Source organism: Nymphalis io, chromosome 22, assembly GCF_905147045.1.
Source record: "Nymphalis io chromosome 22, ilAglIoxx1.1, whole genome shotgun sequence".
Lineage (NCBI taxonomy): Eukaryota > Metazoa > Arthropoda > Insecta > Lepidoptera > Nymphalidae > Nymphalis > Nymphalis io.
Window position 1 is genome coordinate 3,939,399 of NC_065909.1, and position 26,119 is coordinate 3,965,517.

The 26,119-nt window shown below is 32.5% G+C and overlaps 1 protein-coding gene across 2 annotated transcripts in view; it reads right to left on the bottom strand.

Annotated features, from left to right (window-relative positions):
- Window positions 1-26,119, bottom strand: part of LOC126777351 (RNA-binding protein fusilli) — a 97,977-nt gene that overhangs the window by 46,718 nt on the left and 25,140 nt on the right. For both annotated transcript variants that reach the window (XM_050500368.1, XM_050500367.1), the window contains exon 2: window positions 12,745-12,837. In XM_050500368.1, the coding sequence (XP_050356325.1) occupies window positions 12,745-12,837 (93 nt within the window). The remainder of the gene's footprint in view (window positions 1-12,744; window positions 12,838-26,119) is intronic.

Genomic DNA, 26,119 nt, shown 5'->3' on the forward strand with positions numbered 1-26,119 from the left:
GTGGTTGTTGATGAAAGTATACACATATACTAGCTGCTCGTGCCGCTTCGTACGGTAAAAAAAATATATTCCTTTTTTTCTGTTCAAAAACTGGCAATCGCAGCGCCACCCACCGGATCCAATCTACACTATCCAGGTACCAGCTCAAACACATACAAAATTTAAACAATATTAATCTGAAGTCTGTTGTATAAGGAAAGCTTATATATATAAAAGTAATAAAAACTAAAACTATAAGATATGTTAAATGATATGTCAATTATACAGTCCTAATAAATACATAGATTCAAATATTTAATGAAGTTTAAGAACTTCGAAGATTCAAATATTTAAAGACAAACAACTTTGACATCTAAGTAACAAAGTAACAGCCTGTAAATGTCCCACTGCTGGGCTAAGACCTCCTCTCCCTTTTTGAGGAGAAGGTTTGGAGCTTATTCCACCACGCGGCTCCAATGCGGGTTGGTGGAATACACATGTGGCAGAATTTCGATGAAATTAGACACATGCAGGTTTCCTCACGATGTTTTCCTTCACCGAAAAGCACGAGATGAATTATAAACAGAAATTAAGCACATGAAAATTCAGAGGTGCTTGCCCGGGCTTGAACCCACGTTCATCGGATAAGATTCAGGCGTTCTTACCACTGGGCCATCTCGACTTCTAATTGATGCGATATCATTGGTCGAGATATTTAATAAATCTATGATATTCACGTGTTCGTCCCGAATGCTGCGAAGTTATTATCGTAACTTTGAAAGTAAAATTTAAGTGGATATAACTAGTAAGTCGAATCGTATGAATAAGAGATTTATTAATCGAGAACTGTTTGTCGTGAATAATATAAGCAGAACTATTATCAATGTTTCTATTTACTCTCCTTTGATTGGAATAGTTAATATAACATCTATGCTGTTCCTTGATAAAGTATTTTTTCGGTTATGTATGTACTAAGCGTGTGCGCGACACTTTACCGTGTAGTGCTATAAATAAACGGTTACAGTATATATAACATCTACAGTTTACCAAATGCACTCGATCGGACATCGAACCTGCGGTTACGCAAGTCGGGGAGTAACTGGTTCCCCGGGATGCGAGCGAATGCCTTGTCTGGCACCTGTGCTTGAAGTTGAAAGAATTTTATGCTCCGGCTGCACTTACATAGCGATAATATGAGCTAAAAAACCATATTCTTTTTTTATATATTGTATCAAGTATTAATCTTATCAAGTCATAACACTCAACTAAGTTGAAATGGTTTACTTTGTGATTAATACGAAATTACCTAGTTGTCATATTTTTTTGATCATATCATATCATTATATAACGAAGTATATATAGTTAGTATATGTTTTTTAACCAATCAGGTATAAACATTGACCCGTATCCACCCGTTTATTTAAATATCTCGTAATATTTCTATCAACGGTTCGATTGGCAAGGCATTATTTATCTACATAAAACATTCATAATTAATGTTATTTATTATGATCAGTTTATTTTAAAATTTAATACTTTAAAATAAACTGAATATTAGTTGTACAGCGGAAAGTTTCCGTTGAGTGCAGAGCTTTTATTTTATAGCATCGCAAAGTAATACCTCGGTAAACAGAGGTCTTACATAGATTACAGTACCTGCGTTCAAGTTAACAGCATTGCTGTGTGTATAGCGGACACGACTAATTTTAGCCTCGGCTAAGTTAATATGAGATGAGTCAATACACTGACACTACGAGGAACTGATGTCCCTTAGTTCCTCGTAGTGTCACAGGCTAATTAAATAATAACATCCTGGGACATTATTCACACACGGCCATCTGATCTCAAACTAAGCAGAGCTTTTACTATGGAAACCAGACAACTGATATACTACATAAACTACTTTTCTTTCGTTAATACATATTCATATAAATAATTATATCCAGACTCGAGACAAACAGACACGTTCATGCACACAAATGTCTGTCTTGGTGGTAATCGAACCCACAACCTTCGGCGTGAAAGGCAGGTATCTACCAACCACGCCAACCGGCCCGTATAATGATTTTAAATTATTTATTTTGACACTTTTTAACACCTAAGGTTAGCGATCGCAATCAATAAATAATTTTAATATTCATTTATAAATATTAATTAATTTAAAATATTATATGGTTTCTTCTTTTATTATAAGGTAGGCTTGGCAAATGGACCTGATGGTAAGCGGGGACCATCGATTGACGTTGACGATGTAAAAAACACTCCGTATATCGCCAATGCTTCATCCTAACTAAGATCCCTTGTGCCTGTTATACTGGGTCACTCAGCCAAAGCCCTTCCGTAAAGCGCTATCACCAAGTGATAGATACTTTCTATTCTTCTTGATTTAAGCATTCTTTTAAAGTACCTGTTAAGTACATTATGTAATTGTTTTTCATCTTTTTAATGGTTGTTTTACTTGGAGTTTGTTTAAAAATGAGCTCGCGTAACTTATGTTTGACATTAAGTTATATTTGTTACCATTTGTTTGAAAAGGTTTTTCTACGACTTCGTAATATCCTTTCAACGTTTTCTTACGTCTACTTTCGTCTGGGATAGAAAAGACGCAATGACCAATAAATTTTCAATGTCAGCGACTCTTTTAGTCTTGCGAATTATTATATAAGTGTTTGTGTGTGCGTATGTATTTGTAAGTGTGTGTATGTGATGAGCGATTATCTTTTCTTACGCAATTAACTCTGTAATTAAAATAGAAAAGAATAACTACGGACTTTCTTGCCGGTTCTTCCCGATGTAATCTTCATTTCAAACCGCTGTTATCATTACATTTTATTTTCTAACATGACAAATTGTTCAAGTTTACTTGAAGAATGAATATTTTAAATCGATTTGCAAAGAACTAACGACTAATTTAAACTTAAAACGTTACGAAGCTTTTCGAAAAATACATTGATATTTTAAACCTTTGTTCATATATCATTTAATTTTATTTATAAATTATCAAAACGAATTTTCCGTTACAATAACACAGTTTCCTGCAAGTAATACTAAGCGGATCGTGTTAACTGCACTCCGTTATTACAACTGCGTGTATATTCTCACCGCCTCGCGCAATTGCAGAAGAATTTATTTGAGCAGGTGTTGCGGAAACGACACGGACGCAAGTTACCTTTAGAGCGCTTGGAAATCTCTTAACACTTACATAAGCAAATATGTTTATTTCTTTAGATGTTCTACATATATAAACAACATAATTTTATTTATTTAATACTGGCTAGCCGTTCCGGTTTCTCACGTGTGGAAGATTTACGCAAAACCTTATTTATTATACACATAAACCTTCGTCATAAATCACTTCGTCCATTGGCGAAAACCGTATGAAAATTCGGTTGTTTTTAACTTTATCGCGTTCACACAGCAGACGCGGTGGGGGATAAGGGGGGTGCTATAAAGATGCTAAATATTTCAAATAAATTACTATTACTTAACTACGATTTATTTTTTTTAACCTATTTTCATTGCCTATTTTATATTACAATACAATTCCTGACGGCGACCTCACTCGTCGCTGCTGATGCTAGAATTACAAGGTCGAATTCGAAAGGATTTTGTTTAAAACACAGAAATCAATAGCAGTTCCCCAGTATTTCTGAACACGTTTCTTGTTGTAAATAATATTATTATAAATCCAGAAAAGTGTCTAACGTTTTTTTTGAAGTCGGAACTTATTTGATATATGTATTATATAATTAGGGTATATAGTGTCTTTAAATATGAATTAATCGATATAAGTCCCGACAGAAATATATAATAACATCTAATATTAAGTATATAATACTGGTTAAGACTTATAAATTTGATCGAAACGTTTCACATGAAAAAACGTTTCTGACGCAAATGTATGTATGTATGTAACCAATCAAGCTATTTATTATATATATCGTGGAATGTTTGTCAGGAAGACAACGGTTTTTATCGTGATGTCGGAAGCGTCGAATTTCGTCGATACATGATTCAATTCATATAACAAGAACTTATTTAACATTTTAATTATTAAATGTTATAAGTCAATAAATTTAAATATATACCATTTATAATTCTAATAACGATTAATTTAAATGTACTTTATTCAAGTACACTTTAAGAACGTTTAAATAATCGTTATGAAAAATTACATTAAATGTGAACCTACCACCGGTTATGTAGATTTTTTCTGGTCAAGCTAGAGGCCCTGATGATGGCAATCCGCTGAACTCCAAAACCGAGTTTCTACATTTTATTTGTGTTTTTGATTCTCATGATCATTAGTGACATCATATCCGACTATCAACTGGAAAGCATTAAATGCCCGATCCGCTCATTTCGGAACGTCATTCGCTAGTTTATTCAGGAAAGTCTGTTGCCCATGGCAACCTGAATAACAGAACACAGATAGCTGTGCCACGCTGTGTAGCTAGCATCGTCCTTAGCGTACTAGTTGTTGTTCCCCTTTGTTCTTATGACTTTTAAATCAAAAATTACGAACAGAAAATACTAATGACACTGTGAAGGCGTTCGACTACATCCTTTTACAGGCAACTGAACGAATAATAGTGAGTATTTTAAGATGATACACAAGGCCTCACACAGTCACACTTAATTAAAAACGTTTAACAAAGTTTATATTTATTATTTAATTTAAGAACCATTAAGGAGTAATTACATCAAATAAGACGGGTCTTAATATAAAGTAACCAATCAAACTGGATAAAACCAGTTATGAGCGGAAAATATATTTTAAAAAGTTGCAAAAACTTAGTATCTGCTCCGACGTCTAAATTTTATGTTGACTTCAATACTTGTAAAGATTTATGTATATATTTTTTTTCTTATTGATTTATCTTTGATGACCGACACTTTGTGTATCTATATGTATATAAGTATCGAAAAAACTATGGAAAAATATTATTCAAAGGTTTACTTTATATTTATATACATAGAAAAAAACCACTTCTGTGCATGTGTTTAATATTTACGTTCACTTGATTGTAGAGCAGGAAGTCCATCTAGATAGGTACCACCTGAGCTAACACAAAGTTTATAAACAATTATATTATTCAACCGCCATCTTATTGGAGCAGCATTTGAAATGAGCCGAACTAACACAGATGACCTACGTCTGTGAATGAGCAAATATATCATGAACACATTGCATCTGAATGTCGTATTGAGTACAAAAGTTTTTAGGGAAACAAAACTAATCACCATAATTATACAATTATGCGTTTTAATTATACCATTCTTACCTTGTAATTAATTTTTGAGGTGATTTCGAGATCAGTCACCGGAAAATAAGATTCTCAGTTGTTCAAAAACGTAGCCTACGTCCTTCCTTAAAGTTCAAGCTTGTTTCATACCTAATTTCATCAAATTCGGTTTAGTAGTTCAGCCGTGAAAGCTTAACAGACAAACTGACTGAGAGTTTTTCTGTATATATATAACTAAAAAACACTCCATATAGCTAAACACAACTCATCACGAGATCTCATAAATTACCTGCCCATTGACTTGATATTTGTCACATTTACTTCTTCCACGATGGAGACGCCCACTAAGATCGGATTTTACGCAAATCTTATCCAAAATATAAGCCGGGATGATAAGCTAGTAATATTATATTAGTACTAACCACCTGTCAATATAAAAAGCTTATATCGTAAATCATAATATAATACATATTTTGGTTTAACCTCTGCACGCCAAGTTGGCATGACTTTTTCCGACATCTTTTTTTTTATATAGAATAGGAAGGCGGACGAGCCTATGGGCCACCTGATGGTAGGTGGTCACCAACGCCCTTAGACATTGGCATCGTAAGAAATGTCATCCATCGCTTACATAGCCAATGCGCCACCAACCTTGGGAACTAAGATTTTATGTCCTGACTGGCTCACTCACCCTTCAAACCGGAACACAACAATATCAAGTACTGCTGTTTTGCGGTAGAATATCTGATGAGAGGGTGGTACCTATCCAGACGAGTTTGCACAAAGCCCTACCACCAGTAAAATCTTCAATACAGAAATAAACCTTAATTATAATCCTAAACCTTGCAACATTGTTAAGACCATCAACTTTAAATTTAATAATAAATTTAAAGTTGGTATGTAAAATTCGCAGGTTCACTTCTGACCCATTGGGCTCGTCGTCGTCCCCACTCCTAACACAAGCTTTCCACTTCATTAAATACCCCCCTATTTAATGTTTGTAATTTCCTTAAAACGGGAATTGCTATTATTCTTTTCATATAAAAAAAAGAATAACAATTCAAACGTATAAAAATACACGTAATATATATACTTTATTGTACACCACAAACATAAAATAGAGAAAATGCTTAAGACTAAGCGACAAATATATATAAAGACACCATCGGCCATATAAATAAACAATACGTAATATTAGTATTATTAACAGTAAATATTGCATCAGATATTCAATTAACATTTACATATGTGTATGTATATTTGTATAAGAACATATTTCCGTTTTTTTTTATTTGTTTTTATTTTTTCTACGGATATCGGAGGAGATCCCTCAGAGCGCGATCGCCTCACAATCAAACTCAGATAGATAATCTTACTATTATTTTCTTGCTTAGATTTAAAGAATCGAATCCACTATGAGATCATGTTTGTTTCTCTCTTCTAATCTCTAATTAAATCTTCCGTTACTCTCTTACTCACAATTCTTTTTCATACGCATTCATACATAAGTCCTGACAGTTTTCTTATATGTTATTCATTCATTCCCATTAACTAATTTTCTATCCCACGATAAGAGGATTTATTTAAACATTTGCCTGTCCCCTTTTTTCTTTCACCCCCCTCCTCACGCTGTACAAACATCCATCTCAATAACATTTTAGTCGAATTGAAAGCTTTCGCCTTATGACATAACCGAAACCGTCTTTCATACCATTTGAAGAAGGAATAATATTTTTACTGTTTAATTGTTGTATAAATTATTCACTATTTTATATAACTAGTTTCTGCCAGCGGCTATGCCCGCGTTTGGACAGGAGTGTTTGGTATTCTATGTTCTCTTCTGTACCCTGACAGCGTGAATGCAAAATTTCATAATAATCGGTTTAGTTAAGATGTTAAAGCGTAACAAACAAAGGAATAATAATAATAATAATAATATCCTGGGACATTTTTCACACACGGCCATCTGATCCCAAATTAAGCTTGTACAAAGCTTGTGCTATGGAAACCAGAGAACTGATATACTACATATACTACTTTTTTTTTTGTAAATACATACTTATATAGATAATTACACCCAGACTCAGGACAAACATACATGTTCATGCACACAAATGTCTGTCCTGGGTGGGAATCGAACCCATAACCTTCGGCGTGAAAGGCAAGTGTTCTACCAACCACGCCAACCGGCTCGTCAAAGGAATAAACTTTATTTCGCATTTATAATATTAGTAAGGATTGTTTTCGTTTACTTTAAAATACATTTTAATACAATACGCCTTTTTAGGAAGGTTTTAGGTTTTTAGAAGGTTGTTAAAATCAAATTTAATATAATGATAATTTTAAATTTATATTTTTAGTGGTAAATATAACTGGCCGTTAAGAACGAAGAAAGGTAAAACATGCGTACAAAATGGCGCCTTTAAAACGAGCGGCCGATTACCTTACAGGTTTTTTCATGAACAGTTAGAAACCTGACTGTCCCGATTCGAGATAATGAAGGTTTAAGAAAAAAGTAGAGCACTTTTTTACGTAATGAGCGTCCGTTGCACTCGAATTTTGATTTTCAACAGATAATTATAAGGTTTCGAAAGTTTGAAACTTTTTTTTCGCAATGATATACTTAAACCGTGCATACACATGTGGGGCAAAACATAGCGTTCTTGTATCGCGATCGAAATTAAATGAATTATAACTTTCTCATAAATAAACGTGTAATAAGAAACGATAAGTGGTTTTGTTTTTAACGTTTTTAATTTTGTTGATTGTAAATAATAAAAAATATTATAATGTGTAATTAGTCATGGTAAGCGCCTCATAATACATATTAAATATTATTCAGTATAATACAATACTACCTTATCGTGTAAGAAATGATAAGAAAAATGTATTTTGTATAGTATTTGCGCAGAATCCGTTCTTAGTGAGCGTCTACGTCGAGGAAGGATTAACTGTGACGCATGTCCATAGGGCTAATAATAGGGCTAATAGGGATAGTTTAGTAGATCTCGTGATGGTATTTCGCTTACCGATACCGATATTTTTGATCAGAAAACTTAAATACATGAAATGTTCATCAAGATTTAGAACCCACGGTGGGTTGTATTTATGTATTTATCAATCATCGCTTATACCGTCAGTGCGCCAGCTGTGATTACTGCTCACTCACCCTTCACCTCGGAACAAAAAATTTACTAAGTTTCGCTGTTTGGCGGTAGAACATGACTAATAGCTGGTACCTTCCCAGATGCGCTTTCACAAAGCACTACGTGTACAACATCTCAAAGTAAATCTACTTCTAACTAACTGCTTAAAAAATGTAGTCTTCATTTTTTTAATTATAAGTAGGTGGACGAGCAAATAGGCCACCTGATGGTAAGTGGTCACCAACGCCCATAGACATCGACACTGTAAGAAATGTTAACCATCGCTTACATCGCCAATGCGCCACCAACCTTGAGAACTAAGATGTTGTGTCCCTTGTGCTTGTAATAACACTGGCTCACTCACCCTTCAAACCGGAACACAACAATACCAAGTACTTTTGTTTTGCGGTAGAAGATCTGATGAGTGCGTGGTACCTACCCAGACTATGTACATATTTTAATCTAAATATACAGTTATGATATTCATTAAGTACCGATGACAACAAAATTTTTCAGTGTCATTGTGTCAAGCCTTTGTTTTAAAACGATATAATATTTCCCAGCAAAAATGTACTTTAATGACGCAAATTCTAATGATTACGAAATATTTTAAAGATATTTGACGCAAGATACATCTGAACATTATATACCAAGCACAGTAACAAAGTACTTTTTATTTAAACATAATATTGCATGCGAGAATAAGCAATAACGCATATATTATTATTTTTAGCAGCAGGGTTAACCTGTATATTGTTTAAGATTTTATAATTTAGTAAAAACTTTTGAAATGAAATTTCTTAGGCGCCTAATCGATAGGCCGACGAAAATTAAGGGTATAATTTTAAAGACGCGTCACGTTTCGTTAAACGAGAGAGATGAAAGATATGACTTAAATAGAAAGAGAGCTATATATTTCACGAAGTTTGACTTCTATCATGTACTGTACACGTGGTTTAAGTGAGGCACGTGCAATTATTTTATTTTAGTTTTTTTTAATGTTAATTAGTTTTTTGCGGACAGTATTTACAAAATAATACAACGTTAGAGATATGTTACATTAATGTTTTTGCTCCAAGCCTCAATATTAAATCTTTTAATTACTATAATTAAGTATAATTACTTTTCAAGTTATTCAATAAATAACTTTTTTTATCAAACAATGTTGGGTTGTTTTTTGCGGTTTCTTAAAATCTTTCTGGACATTTCAATTAAAATCAATGGATCTAGCTTCTCGTTTTTGTTTATTAGTACAATACCTTAATTATTTTGTTATTGCTGCCATCGTAACAATTTTGTAATGACATACTTCTTTTTTAACGTCCATCAGGAACGCAGTCAAGCAAATGGGCAATTTTAAGATTGGCAATATAATGTAATAATATGTATATATAATTTACTCAGTCTCCGTGGCGAAGTAAATTGATCTTGTTATTTTTTTAAAGATTTATGTTATATTTACTCATCAGACCTCTATGTAAATCTCTTGAGAAAATAAATGTCTTTAACCGTAGATCTTCAAATTATAGTGATAATCCCACTGCTGGGCTAAGATCTCCAAAGCAGGCTATTGAACAATGATTATAAGTTCAGAAGATTTTCATCAAAGACATGCACAATTCCTGATGATGTTTCGACTTTCACACGGGACATTCGCTAGTATATTGACAGCTTCACTTTATATACGTCTTATAGTAATTATATAAACAATGCTGTGTCTTCTTTCGAATATCAAAACAATAATGTCAGAAAGGGACAAATCTATGTTTCAACTAAGCAGTTGGACTCTTTGTGGCGTACATGCATGTGAAATATTAAATAAAATGACATAACCAATTATTTACGTATGTACATATAAATGTGCAATATGGGTACCTTCAAGTCAAGAGTGAATAGGTACGTTCTAGGCAAACGCGTACCACCTTAGACTGTATCATCACTTTCCATGAGATGTGATAACAGTCAAGCGCTATCTTATATATTAAAAAAAAAAATACGTTTTTGCATATTTAGTCAATTTGCCAAGTTATCATCTGGTTCTCTTTATAAGGTGAACGTATGTCTTAATATATTTTTCTTCCTTATAAGATTTTCAAAGTTTAAATTATAAAATTTACAATATCTCGTTAAATGATAGTTAAAATTATTTTATAGTGCATGTCGCATTGTTGTTTATGTGTGTTAAGTGTCAAAGTTCGTTTTCAAATTGATTTATAATTATTATTTATTACAGGCTTACATTGTCGTTTTACTGAGAGAAACTTAGTAACGGCAATATAGTTTTCGCATATCACGTAGAGCGGAAATGGCGAAGTGGTTAGAAGACGTCAATCCGCATCGATGAGTTCAGGTTCAAACCCAGGTAAGCGCCACTGAATCAGAAATCCGGCGAAATACTTTCGAAATGGCGGATATGGTGGCATAAAGTGAAGCTGATAATGACACTTGACTAAGGGTAATGACAACAGGTGGAGTAAGTGAGCGAATGAGTGGTGACGAGATAAAGTAAGCGGAGCATTGGACGTCCAGACACACGATGGACCGATGACATTATTAAAGTCGCGGGTTGAATTTGGACCATACTGGCAGAGGCAGATGGCTGGCGGAGAGAGAGAGCTATCTATACCCAACAGTGGGTTTAAGAAGGCTGTGGTTCATTAATTTGCATTTATAATTAATCTTATGGTCGGCGGTGACGGTGACATCATGAGAAAACCTGGAAATCTCCATCCATCTACCAAGCCCAATTGGAGCAGTGTTGTGGAAATCGCTTCAAGCCTTCTCCTCAAAAGGAGAGACTCGAAGACGTATATGAGTATAATCTGTGACTAGAAATATGTGATTCTTTAGATGTCTTACTTTGTATATAGTGTCCATAATATTATTAATAAAGAGATTTAAGCCGCAGTAACGTTATTTCAGATTAATTTTTTTTTAATTGGTATCTCTTTTTTAACATAAATAATATAATTTTTTTTCTGACAGCGATTGGGTTAGTGACTACAATATGAATTCATAGGGTCGGAACGATCATCGACTTTCAAATCGCTAGAGGTTGTGCTTTTGACAAAATAAATAGCTTTCGTCGATGACAGTTTGGTCACGGTTTATTATTTATGGTGAATTTAACTTACAAGACAATTTTGGAGTGTAAGTAATCACACACTTAATTTGGATCCTACACTGGTAAACTGGTAGATAAAAAAAACTCATCGGAAATTTTTAATCTTGCATGGGATTTTATTTGCTGGTTAAGGTAATAAGTATCATTTGTCGTCATTAGTTATATAGCCCACCATGCATTGGACAACTGGTACATATTGTCAGTCAACGAAGCCGTCTTCGACATCGAGACCAGTAGTACGGTAACAGCCTGTAATGTTCCACTGCTGGGGTAAGGCCTCCTCTCCATTTTGAGGAGAAGGTTTGCAGCTTATTCCACCACCCTGCTCCAATGCGGTTTGATAGAATTCACATATGGTAGAATTTCAATGAAATAAGACACATGCAGGTTTCCTATGTTTTCTTTCACCGTCAATAAAAACGTCGATATCGAGACCAATCAAAACTTTTTTAAATTATTAGTACAATATGAATAAGTACTGTATTGTCATATAAATTAGATATATGTAGATATATTTAAAAAAAAACATACAGGCTCATTAAGATACCGTTCATCAATTAATAGACAAAATACAACAACGGCAAGCACAGCACATCTGATCATAAAAATAGAAATAATAATAAATATTATTACATCGTAGAAACGAACTAACTTAATATAATTTTATCAAAAGGCAGCAAACACTACCTTAATTAATCTTAATAATTATTTATTAAGATGAACTAACTTATATGCATTTAGTAATAATACAATTAAAACATCACGTATACCTACAACGCAACAAATATTTTTTTATAAGATTTAACAAGTCATGGTTAAACGAGTTTCATTTATGTATGCATAATTGTGAGACATTAAAAATACATATGAAGTCCTTCATAATTATTTTCAGTTACAATAATAAATGGAAATGGCAGATTTTTTTCCGCCACATGCAGTTTTCCTCACGATGTTTTCCTTCACCGCCGATGACGAGATGAATTATAAACAATTACGCATAGAAAAATTCAGTATTCCTTTAAAGTCTTAAGCATTGGTTAAGATCAAGTAACTACCGAGTTTCTTACAAGTTCTTCTCTATAGAATCTACATTCAGAACCGGTGGTAGCTTTTTTAACTTAATCTTGTAAAATGTCAATTCGAAAGTCCACTTGAATAAGATTTTTTTTCTAACCACTGAGCCATCAAGTCTCTATGTAATATATAAACATATATAAACTTCGAATATAGTATTTTGAACAGTACTCACTTGTTGTACCACAATGTCCAATGGCTGACCGGTTTGTAACTCCTCTGATGGTCGCCTCGTCGGTCGCACTGCGTATTCGCGTTCCCCTATCACCTGTAACAATTCCAAACACTTTATATATACATTTCCATTATAATCACATTATTATTTTAATCACGTCTTGACTATTCGATAAAATGTATTATTTCAGACTGTATTTTTTTAGTCTGTGCGTGAAACACATTATAATAATAATATCCTGGGACAATATTCACACACGGCCATCTGATCCCAAACTAAGCAGACCTTTTACTATGGAAACCAGACAACTGATATACTACATATACTACTTTTCTTTTGTAAATACATACTTATATAGATAATTAATTACAACCAGACTCAGGTCAAACAGACATGTTCATGCATACAAATGTCTGGGTAGGAATCGAACCCACAACCTTCGGCTTGAAAGGCAAGTATCTACCAACCACGCCAGCCGGCCCGTCAAATTATGTTACATAATTGTCTTATACATTTTTTTTCTGTATTAAACGAATGAAAAGTGTCCCCGTGGTAGAAAAGTATTTTTATGAAAAATAACTTAGTTTAAATAAATGAATATAATGTTTTTTTTTTTAATATTGTACCAATATAATGACTTAATACTTTAGTTGCTTTTACTTTCGTTTTAACTTAGTTTCTATTCGGAAGAATATATTTATTGATTTTGATTAGTTATCATTCGTATTGTATGTTTTTATAGTTATATGCTACATAAATAAATAAATAAATGTGTTAAATATATAAATAATATATTATTTATAAAAATAAATTATATAGTATTTTATATTTATTAAAATTTATTTAAAAATTCATCTATACACATACATTATATATAGATTTAAAAAGTTTTAAAAATTAACTAATTATTGTTGAAAATCTGCAATTGACAACTTGGGAATTTTATTTTATAGCTTATATTTAATATCAAAGGAATTTAAAAGCTTCTTTTTGCCGCCTCCGTTTGGTCTTTGGATATTTATATATTTTATATTTTTAATCGATCCAGCAGATTATGTATATAGTAGGTATATGTACTTTAAATTATATATAGGAATAATAGTCCAGAAATAGTATGCTTTTAAACTATTTCATTATCACGATCTTCAGTGGAATTGGATCTCACTCGTTTCTAATTTCAGTTCTGTTCAACGAATCAGATCGCAGCCACTGCGCTTGCGCTGGAGCGACCAATCAAATGATGGTGTCAATTGAAAACAACATGGCCGATTGTAGATATCGTTAGCGTGTTGAAATTTTTTAGTTTATTGAAATGAAACTGAACAAAACTCGTTAATTCGTTACAGAATCCGTTTTTAATTATTTCTCATAAATATTTATTAATATGATTTGATATTGTTTTATATTGAAAAAATAACTTGATTGCCTAGAAAATATATTGTAACAAATTGTTACTCTAGAATAGTTTTAATAATAACAAAAAGACAAAAATTTCAACCGATTTCCTTTGTGTTGCCCCACAGCATTTTTCTTTAGCCATTGTATGTAAAACGAGTAACGTAATAGGTCGCGACACGCATTGCGCATGCGCCGGTCAAATGTCACCGGTGGTGACAATGGCGGGAAAACGTTCGTCGTCGCAAAGCCATTTTCATGTTTCACGTTCGATTTCGACAAACAAAATGTTTAACCGTGGTCATTATATAAAAGTGTTGCCTTGATAAAAATATAAAAATAAAAACCGTACGTAGTTACCTATATTTTTAATAACGTAGTAATTATATAAGTAAACGCAGCTTATTTTTTTTAAGGATAAGCATAATGAAGGTCGTAAAAATTTGCATATGCGTATGCATAATTGTACATTTAAATTTTTTTAAATCTTTTATTTTAATTTATTTAACAAAGTTTTAATGTGCGTCTTTAACATTAATGACATTTTATAATGGTGTTTTTTTCCTGGATATTAAAAATAAAACTAACTACTTACATTCCTTCTTAAATTTGATAATTAAGTACAATAATTAATGTTACATATACTGCATGAAAACGAAACGCTTCCAACGCCGGAAGGAACGTGAACAGTGGAATTAAACACTTCAAGCAGAGTTGATATTAGAATTCTGACTTTCGAATTTCAAATTATATTTATTTAAATTAAGAACACCGTTAATATAAGCATGATACATTAGAAGGTTAAATAGCCAAAAGCTAGCACCGATAAGATAAATAAGATAGTAAATATTTTTTATGCATTTGAATTGAGAATACAGAAATTAAACACGACCTTTTATTGGTTTTTATTTTTTGATCATTAATATTGCATCCTTTTCACTCCACAGTTTTTTTTTTATATTCGATTACAATCGATTTTTATCATTCTGCCAACTGGATAATTGTATGACAACATATTTTAATACGTGAACAAATTGTTAACATTATTTAAAAGCTAAATTAATGATAATACTGTTTAACAACACGGTAATTTATTTGTTTATTTTTAATTATTAATACCTTAGGTCACATTGGTGTTAAGTTTATTTTTAAAATACGAATTAATTCATTTGCATGAAATATAACTTTAGTTACGGTAAATTACTTTGTAACCTTACAAAGCCTTGAAAAATTATTTAAATAAAGAATATTTAATTTATTTTTAGAATAAGACATGTATTGTATGCAATAAATAATAATCGATACATAATGAAACTCTATATAATCGAGACCGGATCTTTGAAAATAAATACTTCGTGTATCCAAGAAGTATGTTAGGAATGTTTCGATGCATAACAATCTAATTAATAGCTAACTAGGTATAATTCAGACAGGTTCTTCAAGCTAAGAAATCAATACAGTTAGGAAATTCCTTGATCCATACAACACCGTTGTTAAAAAAAAGACGCGCGCTAATTTAAAACCGCCATTTTGTTAGTGAGTTTGAAAGTAATTGAGTGAGTAATTTACATCAGTTTGTATGATTTGGTGTTCTGTTTTAAAAAAAAGATCATTTCGAGATTTTTATAAAATCACTTCCGGATGTTAAATATACATTTAAAAAAATGTGCTCATCACGGGAATCCAGGACGAATGACGGAATTGATGGTTATTGAAAGGAATTGAATTTAAAAAAACAACATAGTTTCCTTAATAAAACAAAAATAGTTTTCTTATTATGATAACAATAAAGAAACGAAATATATAGTATATGAACCACGCACACAAGGGAGAAAGCGGTGAAGGGAGAGGGGTTCATGACGGTATAACAGCCATTTGCTGTCACGATTCAGTCTTATACCTGAGGTTTACAAACAGATGTTTTAGATTTAAATTAAAAAAAACTATTAATAAATCTTAAACGCACAAACAAGTAGTTACAAATGCGTGACGTCACTTACATTCAAACAATGGGCGTCATCTTAACGAAAGAGAGATTATCTTCGATATGTTGATTAAATCAATAAATAAAAAAATACACATTAACACATTGTGTTACCATTCCCTAACAATATATTTTATTTATTATTCACTGGAAAATTGGCCACCTGATGTTAAATGATCACCATCGCCCATACACATTGGTGATGTAAGAAATATCAACCTCGGGAACGAAGATGTTATGTCCCTTGTGCCTGCAATAACACTGGCTCGCTTACCCTTCAAACTGGAACGCAACAATACTACGTATGGCTGTTAAGCGGTAGAATATCTGATGAGTGGATGGTACTTAGACGGGCTCGCACAAAGCCCTACCACCCAGCAAACTTATGCACACTAGCTTTTAAACTAGCTATATCTTTAAAAAATATTATCAAGTCTTGTTTAATGTAATTAGGTTTGTAAACGCAACACACAGACAAAAATACTTTCATAATTATAATAGATATCCTTCAGCTACTGAGGTTATAGTTCAATGTTAAGTGTGATATTACCGCGCTAAGTGACAGGAAACATCGAGACTAGACTTTTGTTATTGTTAAATTACACCTCTCTGTAACCTGGCCTCGTTATGTTTCGCAATTTTCATGTAATTCCAGTGTATCGTAGGAAATGACTGCGCACGCGCACGCTACGGAACCGCCCCCAGCCACTATGTTACACTGATTTGACTTCGGCTGTTATTTATTGCATCTTAGCAATCAATTACTAGATAAATATACGCTACAAAGATATGTTTTTTTTTATTTTTAAATTAAATTCGTTTCTTTATTGCCTGCCTAGTCTAGCGGCTAGATTATAAAGTTCTAAAGTATTGCGTTCAAATACCAAGTCAACTATCGTTAGAACAATTATATGTATTTACTGTACCTTGTATTACTTTAAAAGTTACAATGATATCTAGTGTTTATCAATTTATTTTTGTATAAATATTTGTATTGCAAATCGATCTACATTACTAAACATCCGTTTGAACGGGTGGATGAAAAATTTATTTTGGATATGATTTGCGTAAGATCCGTTCTTAGTGACCCATCGAGCTCATCGAATATTCTACCGCCAAACAGTAATACCAAGTGTTGTTGCGTTTCGTTTGGAAGGATGAGTAAAAAAATTTATGTCTATGGGCGGTGGTGACCACTTAACATCAGGTGGGCCATTTGCCTGTCAGCCTACCTATAACATCAAAAAACTAATACCCACTCCCTCTAACACTCGGCACAATCCTAATATACTATATATAGGAGAAGAATCATTTCTATAAAGACATTCGAGACTAAAGAAATCACTTTAACGTATATAGGAATAAATAGAAAATCTTTTAAGCAGTTATCTAATCGGATAACATATATAATAATATACTTATATTAATATTTTTTTATCTGATAAAGGTGAAGCGTCCGTGAGCCTTGTCCGTTCTTACCAACTAAAACTAAACTAATCAAAATACACATCTATACATACTTTATCTGTACCTTTTCTATATATATATTTAATAATTATATATTTCATTGGAGCCAACGACAACGATTTGTTCATTGACATTCAACTTGTACATTGGTTACTATGATAGGTTTCCAACGTAGTATCTTAAACGCACAATAAAAGCGCGAAATCGGATTTATTAAGAAATTAATTTAGTAGGCAATCCATTCCTGCCCATTATATAGTTTATAATATAATTTGATATTCATTATACCTTTAAACTAGCGCTTCACACGCTCGCGTCATTATTCAGAATTGTTCCGGTAGAAATCGACTTCAAAAATGATGGATTTTTATACAATCTTCCATCCCCTTCATGCTACCTAAAGGATAATTTTTTAAAAATCTTTTTCTTAGTGCTAACCCACTGTGTAAAAGGAACCCGTATGCAATTTTTTCATTTCATTGTGCTAGACCAAATTGTTTGGCCTGTGCGCATGTCAGTCATTTATTCTATTATTATTTATTCTATATATACGACCAGGCGGGGGCAGCTAGTGCAGAACATTCTTCCCGAATCTACTACCACTTACCATCAGGTGGAGTAGAGTCATTTTGCCTCCAGGAAGTATAATATATATATTGACATATTCAAAGGCAAAATGAAAAGTGCGGCGCGAAATCGAATTATTGGCAGCACTATCGCACTATCATCAAACTTGAAAAAAGATATATTCTGTCCGCTAAGAACTGCCATACGTTTTATTGCATTTTAATAATAGTAATTGTAATTAAAAGTGATTTATGTATTTGAGTTTTGTTTGCTCGATAACCCAAGTAAACGCGCGCAAAATGTTCAATAATGATAACCATACGCTCTAGCCTTACTTTTTCGAAATATCTTTTCATTAGCCATAAGAAAATAATTTAATATATAAATAATTAATTATAATGCAATCCAATATTAAGAGTTGGTAATAATCTTTGTTCATTTTTGTGAAAAAAAAAATACATCCTTCGTGACTTTCAGGTTACGGCGATAATATCGAATGTAATTGTTACCTTAAATATAATAATAATAAAATTTTAAACAATTACCTGCAATGCCCACATTTAAATCAAGGTCAGTATAATTATTTATTATCTACATTATTTTAACTAAGGTCGATTCCTTAACATGTAGTTTTCAGAGATTAAAGATTCAATTTTTTTTTCGCAGGTTCATTGTGAAATAATCGTATACAATTTTACTCTCACGTTTACTTTGTATTCAAGTAATTTAATTTAATTATTTTCGAATAATAATCACGTTACATAAAATAAGAAAAAAACAAACAAATTAAAGTAGTATTTAGCTGAAATTAGGAGATGGTCTTTGTATTAACTAGCACGTTGTGGAAAAGTCACCGACAAAGTCCCTTGCATCGCCAACGCCTGATGGTCAACCCTGGGAAATAACGTGTAGCTTGCGAGGAACATACTCATATACTAAGATTGTTTAATAATCTGTGTTAAAACTATTTATTAAAAAATAAAGCTAAGCAGAATGACGCAGGTAAGATGCGGTTTATCCGTCATAAACGGGAATGCTAAACAGGCGAACAAATATAAATTTGAAACGGCTGACGTAAGCCCTTCGATATTATGATAACTTAGATATTTGTGGAGCTATTCGAGAACATGATCGTGATATAACAGAAAGTGACATGCGACATTGACTGTAATAATTATAACATTTAGACGATACAAGTATTAAAATTTTAGTATCTTCAGTTTGTAAATCTATATAATGCGATTTGTATTTTTTATAGAATAGGAAGGCAGACGAGCATATGGGCCACCTGATGGTAAGTGGTCACCAACGCTCAGACATTGGCATGGTAAGAAATGTTAACCATCGAACTAAGATGTTATGTCCCTTGTGCCTGTAATTACACTGGCTCACTCACCCTTCAAACCGGAACACAACAACACCAAGTACTGCTGTTTTGCGGTAGAATATCTGATGAGTGGGTGGTACCTACCCAGACGAGCATGCACAAAGCTCTACCACCAGTAAATATTATATATTATATTGTATTACAGTAACAGCCTGTTAATGTCCCACTGCTGGGCTAAGGCCTCCTCTCCCTTTTTGAGGAGAAGGTTTAGAGCTTATTCCACCACGCTGCTCTAATGCGGGTTGGTAGAATACACATGTGACATAATTTCAATGAAATTAGACACATGCAGGTTTCCTCACGATGTTTTCCTTCACCGTCAAGCACGAGATGAATTATAATCACAAATTAAGCGCATGAAAATTCAGTGGTGCTTGCCCGGGTTTGAACCCACGATCATCGGTTAAGATTCACGCGTTCTAACCACTAGGAAACATCGTGAGGAAACCTGCATGTGTCTAATTTCACTGAAATTCTGCCACATGTGTATTCCACCAACCCGCATTGGAGCAGCGTGGTGGAATAAGCTCCAAACCTTCTGCTCAAAAAAAAAAAAAAAAGAGGTGCGGAGGCCTTTAGCCCAGCAGTGGGATATTCACAGGCTGTTACGGTATATTGTATTAATAGTCATATTGATTATTTATTAAATTTTGTATTGGAAAAGAGAAATATATAGAAATGTGTGTGACATTTTCGTGTTAGAAAAAACCCTACTTAATAATAATAATAAAGAAAAAAAATTGAGTATCACTGTAAATCTGTTATTAATATTTCACAAGTGAGTGAGAAATATTTAAGCGAAAACATCTTGTCATGTACAATTATTAAGTGACTTCACAAAAGGAGAAGGAAATTTGGTTGTATGTTCGTTACCTCAGAACTCCGTCGTTTATGATCCGATATTGACGATTTTTTTTTTGTTTTTTTTTTGGGTATACTTTCCATTTAGTCCCATTTAAATTTGAAAAAAAAATCCACTCCAGAGGAATCAGTTTTTTTTGGGCTCGAATTTTATTTGGTTAGTTTGGTTTTGTGTTTTGAACAGATAATCATTTTTATTTGTGTGGCTTCTTTGTAATTATGATTTTTCCATGCAACAACGTACGTAACATGGTGATTTATTTATAAGAAATTCGTCTAAAAATATGCATAGCGACGTACGTATACCTTTACCATATTTATTTTTAAAATCGGCTTGTACATAGGTACAGAAAACAAGGTTTTTTAAATTCAATTATAAGTTCTGAATTAAATATTAACGCAATATTATTAATCTAGGTGTATACATAGAAAGCTTTAAATTAAGAGAGAAAAAAACAGGAGCCAACCTCCAATTATACAAAAATGTGTGTGATTGAGTATGTATAAGTGAATTTGTGAGCGTAATATCTGTCGGTTAATCTTGTGACAAATCGGAAATGACGTCATTGCGACAAAAAAAAACCGAGTAACCGAATCTCTCTCGATTATCTTGTGTCTTTTCGAAGTATAATATCGGATTTTTTATCAGAGCATCGTTTATAAATTCTAATATTGTATATATCTCAAATGCGAATTCGTTTGCAAAATTAACTAAAACGTATAGGAAATATACTCATCGACATAATAATACCTTATCAACGATTGACAAATGAAAAATTAACTGTTTATAAGCGATTAGGTGGCTTCAGAAACCGGTCTTTTGGCAGAAAATTAGTTATTTTAGAAAGCTTAATATCTAGTAATGAATAAAGTAATTTGTTATATCAAATTTGATTTATGGAAATGAATTTAAATATAACGATGTATTATATTCTTCATGACAAATTATTAAGATTAAAATTACAAAAAATATTCACAGGAATTGATGACAGCCTTTAGATGTTCTATCAGATTCAATATGAATTTCAAACGCCTCTTTCCTGTAGGGAGAAGGGTTAGAGCTCATTTCATGAAACCACCATTGTGCCGTTCATGCCAAGCACGAGATGAATTGTAAGCAGTTTAATCTCCAAAATAAAAACTCAATAGGGCACGACGTAAAACTCAGTGAAATAAAATGCGATCATATTATAAATATTTATCCAAATATATTTATATAATATATAAATACATATATTATATATAAAAGAATAACTGATTGACTGACTGACACATCAATACACAGCCCAAATAACTGGGGCTAGCAATGAAAATTTGCATACTGATTTTTGAAAATTTATCTCCTAAGGTTATAAAGGGGATAAAAGTTTGTATGAAAATACTTAATTTTTTAAGAAAGTGCTATGGAAATTGGTACTTAGTAATTCTGTTAGAAATTGAAAAATAAAATAAAAACGGGAGGCAACAATATATAAATAATCGAATGTATCTGTTGCCATGGACGACACTATCGCCTGTTATTCAGGTTGCCATGGGCAACACCATTCCATTGTATTAACTCGCGACATTATGATAGGGAGAATCCGTGAAATTGATACATTCATTGTTGAAGATGTACATGAAAGTAAAATTATTGAAATAAATATATCGTTTAAACCAACAAAAAATATGATCAAAAAAAAACAACAAAAGAATAAAATTAAAATATAAGATTTTTATACACATTAGTCGTAACACCGTTTCCGTATTTTAAAATCTCGATCGAAATAAAAAAAAAAATATTGTAAATTTTAATTTCGTTGAAGACTCGGACAAACAGGCAGACAAAAATAATTGCCATAACTATTCATTGAACAACATGAATTTAATTTGAAATCACAGACTTCAATTTTATATATATGTATCAGTTAAACGAGAAGTGTAAAACGTGAGAGTCCAAGAACTTAATTCTGGAGTATAATTTCATGAAATTCAAAACACATCCAATTTTGGTTTTGCTCCGTCTTTGTATGCAATTTTCCATCTGCAGTTAATAACTTCTTCAAAGTAATGTCGAAATGTTTTTTTTTTATCAGCAGGTCTCGTACGAATCTGAGCACGAATTAAAATCTCATTTACAACGATAATTTAATCGTTTTCAAATGTCTGAACGCAACTTTATTATCAATATTATAAACTTAACCAACATTAGTAACTGTTTTGCGAGCGGGTCACACGTTCTACGTTTAATTACGAGTGATAAATCTGAACTACAGGTTTGTAATTAATTTCGTATCAACCGTTTTTATTTTATATTATTAGTTACTGATGTAATGTTTTCATATTTCATTTATGTATTATATGTATGTAAATATGTATGTGTGTTTCCTTATTTCACCATTTCAAATGCTTGAACAAATTTGAATGTATGGGGTATAGTGAGAATCCTTACATCCCGAGTGATATTGGCTGTAAATTCATTCATTCAAATAATGCAGCTGTGGGTAATGCGTAATCACTTTGGTTGGTAGCGCATTCGTGATGGTTACTATTTCGTACGGCGGCGTCATTGTCTATGGGCGGTGACACATTTGCCCATCACGCTCAACGGCAAAGGAAAAATAAAAAGATCGATGTTTCGAATGCCTCGTGTCAGCGTAGGCAGCCTTGCGAGGGTCAGCTACGTGCGGATTCTATTACCAAGATCGGTATGTAATACGTTCATTATTATGTAATACATTTCTATTTAATATGTTCGTAATGAACCATTGTAAGTATTTTTTTATCAATAGCAAACACTACATAACAGTAATATTATATCAAATTATTATTAGTGCAGGCAATTTATAAGGCAATATGTTATATCTTTTAGAAATATGTTTCAATAAATAGTTTTCACTGCAAAGGACAAAGAAATTCTATCGACCTCAAGCATAATATATTGTTGTATAACAGCCATTCGGGGACTTTCTACAAATAATGTTTACGTTTTAAAAATTGGTTAAATGATTCCATTTTTCAAATAACCTTTTGACGGTTAATGGACCGAGCTCGCATTAAAACCACAAATAAAATATAATTATTCAATCACTGATTTCAAGATTCAATGCATTCAATCATTCGCGTAATGCCTTACAATCATATCATGAGATTATTTCGCTTTATCCAATGACAACAGGGAACCGGTCTATTTTCTTGCCATCAGAGCGTAATCAACCGCTCATATTTGGTACAGTAATGTCATAAAACGTCATTTAATATGCTGTAATTGCATCGATTAGCAGGTACTGCTGTCAGCAGGTAAAAGTAGACTTGGACTACTCGTTGTTACAAATCTTGAACATTTTCTTAATTTTGCAATTTTAAACTTTATTGTCGCTAACTATAAATATAGAGCACTAAGTATCCGGCTCGCCGTAATGTGTAATAAATAAATAGTAATAAATAAACTTTATTCATATTTATTACGTAAATTTGTTTTGGGTTAGCTAACTATAGACAATCAATCTTTTTATTCAGCCCTATATTCAGCATAAATTCTTATGCCTACAAGCTACCGGCCTAGGGACCAACTGTCCAAGGCGCCGAGTGCGCCCCGTACGTCAATACACTCAAGAATCCAGCGGTACCCTTTCCGTCTTAACGAGGAGCGCCACGGGATCGCTTGCTACCGTGACACCCAGCCAAAAATAATATAATTTTGCTCCGACATGCGGGGTCCTAAAATATCAGTACCTAGGAGCCTGGGATCGTAAGTCGGGGCCTGGTTTTATTTATTCGTAATTTGGTATCCTAGTATAAAAGTACCAGGATAATTTGAACAAGGAATGTTGACTTTTTTTGTCTCAAACTACAAAACAGTCATTAAAAGTAGTGTAATAAATATTATCTGTTTAATTATAAAAAAGTACCTTGGACGGCGACGGCGTCTCCGTTAGGCCTAACAATACCATCACTTGTTTCAATTAATTATCGTAATTTTTTTATTTCACACAACTGAATATTTATAGGCACACATCCACGTTCACTACACGTGTATTACAGAATATATTTTACGCCGCCATTACAGTCAATGTCATGAAACCTTGACACCGCAGTTGTGAGAAAAACATAGTTAATTACACTTTAAAAACAACTATTCCGCGTCGGGGTAAGGGTTAAGGCATTTATAATTATATTGTACCTGGTATGTGTCGTATTTTAAAACATTCGTTGTTACTATAGGAATAAGTATTTATGCTAGCCTAGTAGTATAGAAGTTAAGAGATCTTTCGTAAAACTACATCGTAGAACTAGAATACTGGCGATAGGGCTTTGTGTAAGCTCGTCTGGGTAGATACCACCCACTCATCAGATATTCTACCGCAAAACAGCAGTACTTGGTATTGTTGTGTTCCGGTTTGAAGGGTGAGTGAGCCAGTGTAATTACAGGCACAAGGGACATAACATCTTAGTTCCCAAGGTTGGTAGCGCATTGGTGATTTAAGCGATAGTTAACATTTCTTACAATGCCAATATCTATGAGCGTTGATGACCACTTATAATCAGGCCCATATGCTCGACCGCGTACCTATTCTATAAAAATAAATAAAGACTAGGTGAAATTGAAGTTTTTTTTTGTACTTTTAGCATCGTTATTTATGCTCATAACGAAGGTGTATTTATTACCCTCTTGGAAGAAAATCAAATTAATAAATTAAAAAATAAATATACGTTTGTATTGTATATGTTCAAAGTGGTGTTAAGAAATTTAGTACCTACATAGAGTATTTTTGTACCAATTGTATACAGTAGACCTTATTATGTATGAACAAAGTCGAAACTCACCGCAAAACACCTTATGAGGTAAGAAAGTGATATGCGACATTGACTCTTATGAATACAACATTTAAAGGATACACGTATTAAAATAGCGTATCATTTGACGAGCGAGATACGAAGTAATTTTGTATACAATTCTCTTATTAATATCTAAATTGTGATATTTCGCTTTTTATGTTTTAGGACACAAAACTCTTAAAATTATGCTCATATTATAAACTAATATTATTATTGTTTTCTTTTTAATTTGTACATATTTTTTCTTATATTTTTATTGTTTTAACTTCTTCTGGCTATTATTGCCGTAGTAAGTTATTATTTTGTCATGTCTTAATGTCCTATAATTAGAAGTGCATTTAACTTATTTTTTTAAATTATTTATCGTGTTTCATATATTATAACTATAATTACTTCTAAATAGATTTTCTAAACTTAAGCGATGTATTCATAAAATTATTCTATATGTTCGTGAATTGCCATATTCGATACATAATCGCGATCGCGGAAGTATTTCTTCAAGCTAGCTTACGCAAGGCAACACTTGAGTTATTTTATGTAATAAGTGAAGATGTTTGAAGCTAGTAACATCCAAGATAGATAGATAAATATATGTATATAACAATGTTTATGTTAAATATCATTAAATATGCTATCAAACTAAACTTAAACTTTAGTGTTTCTCTTGTTTTCTATAAAATTAAATAAATAAATAGTTCCTTACCCAAGAGGGGGGGCCAGTAGAGCCTTAGTACAGGGCAACCTAGTTTGGGCTCCTGTCTCCCACATATATATGTATTCACATATATATAGATATAAAAAAAATGTAAACATTATTTTCTGTGGGAGAGAATAAATAAATTTATTATTTATTATATATGTACTTGGTGGTAGGACTTTGAGCAAGCTTGTCTGGG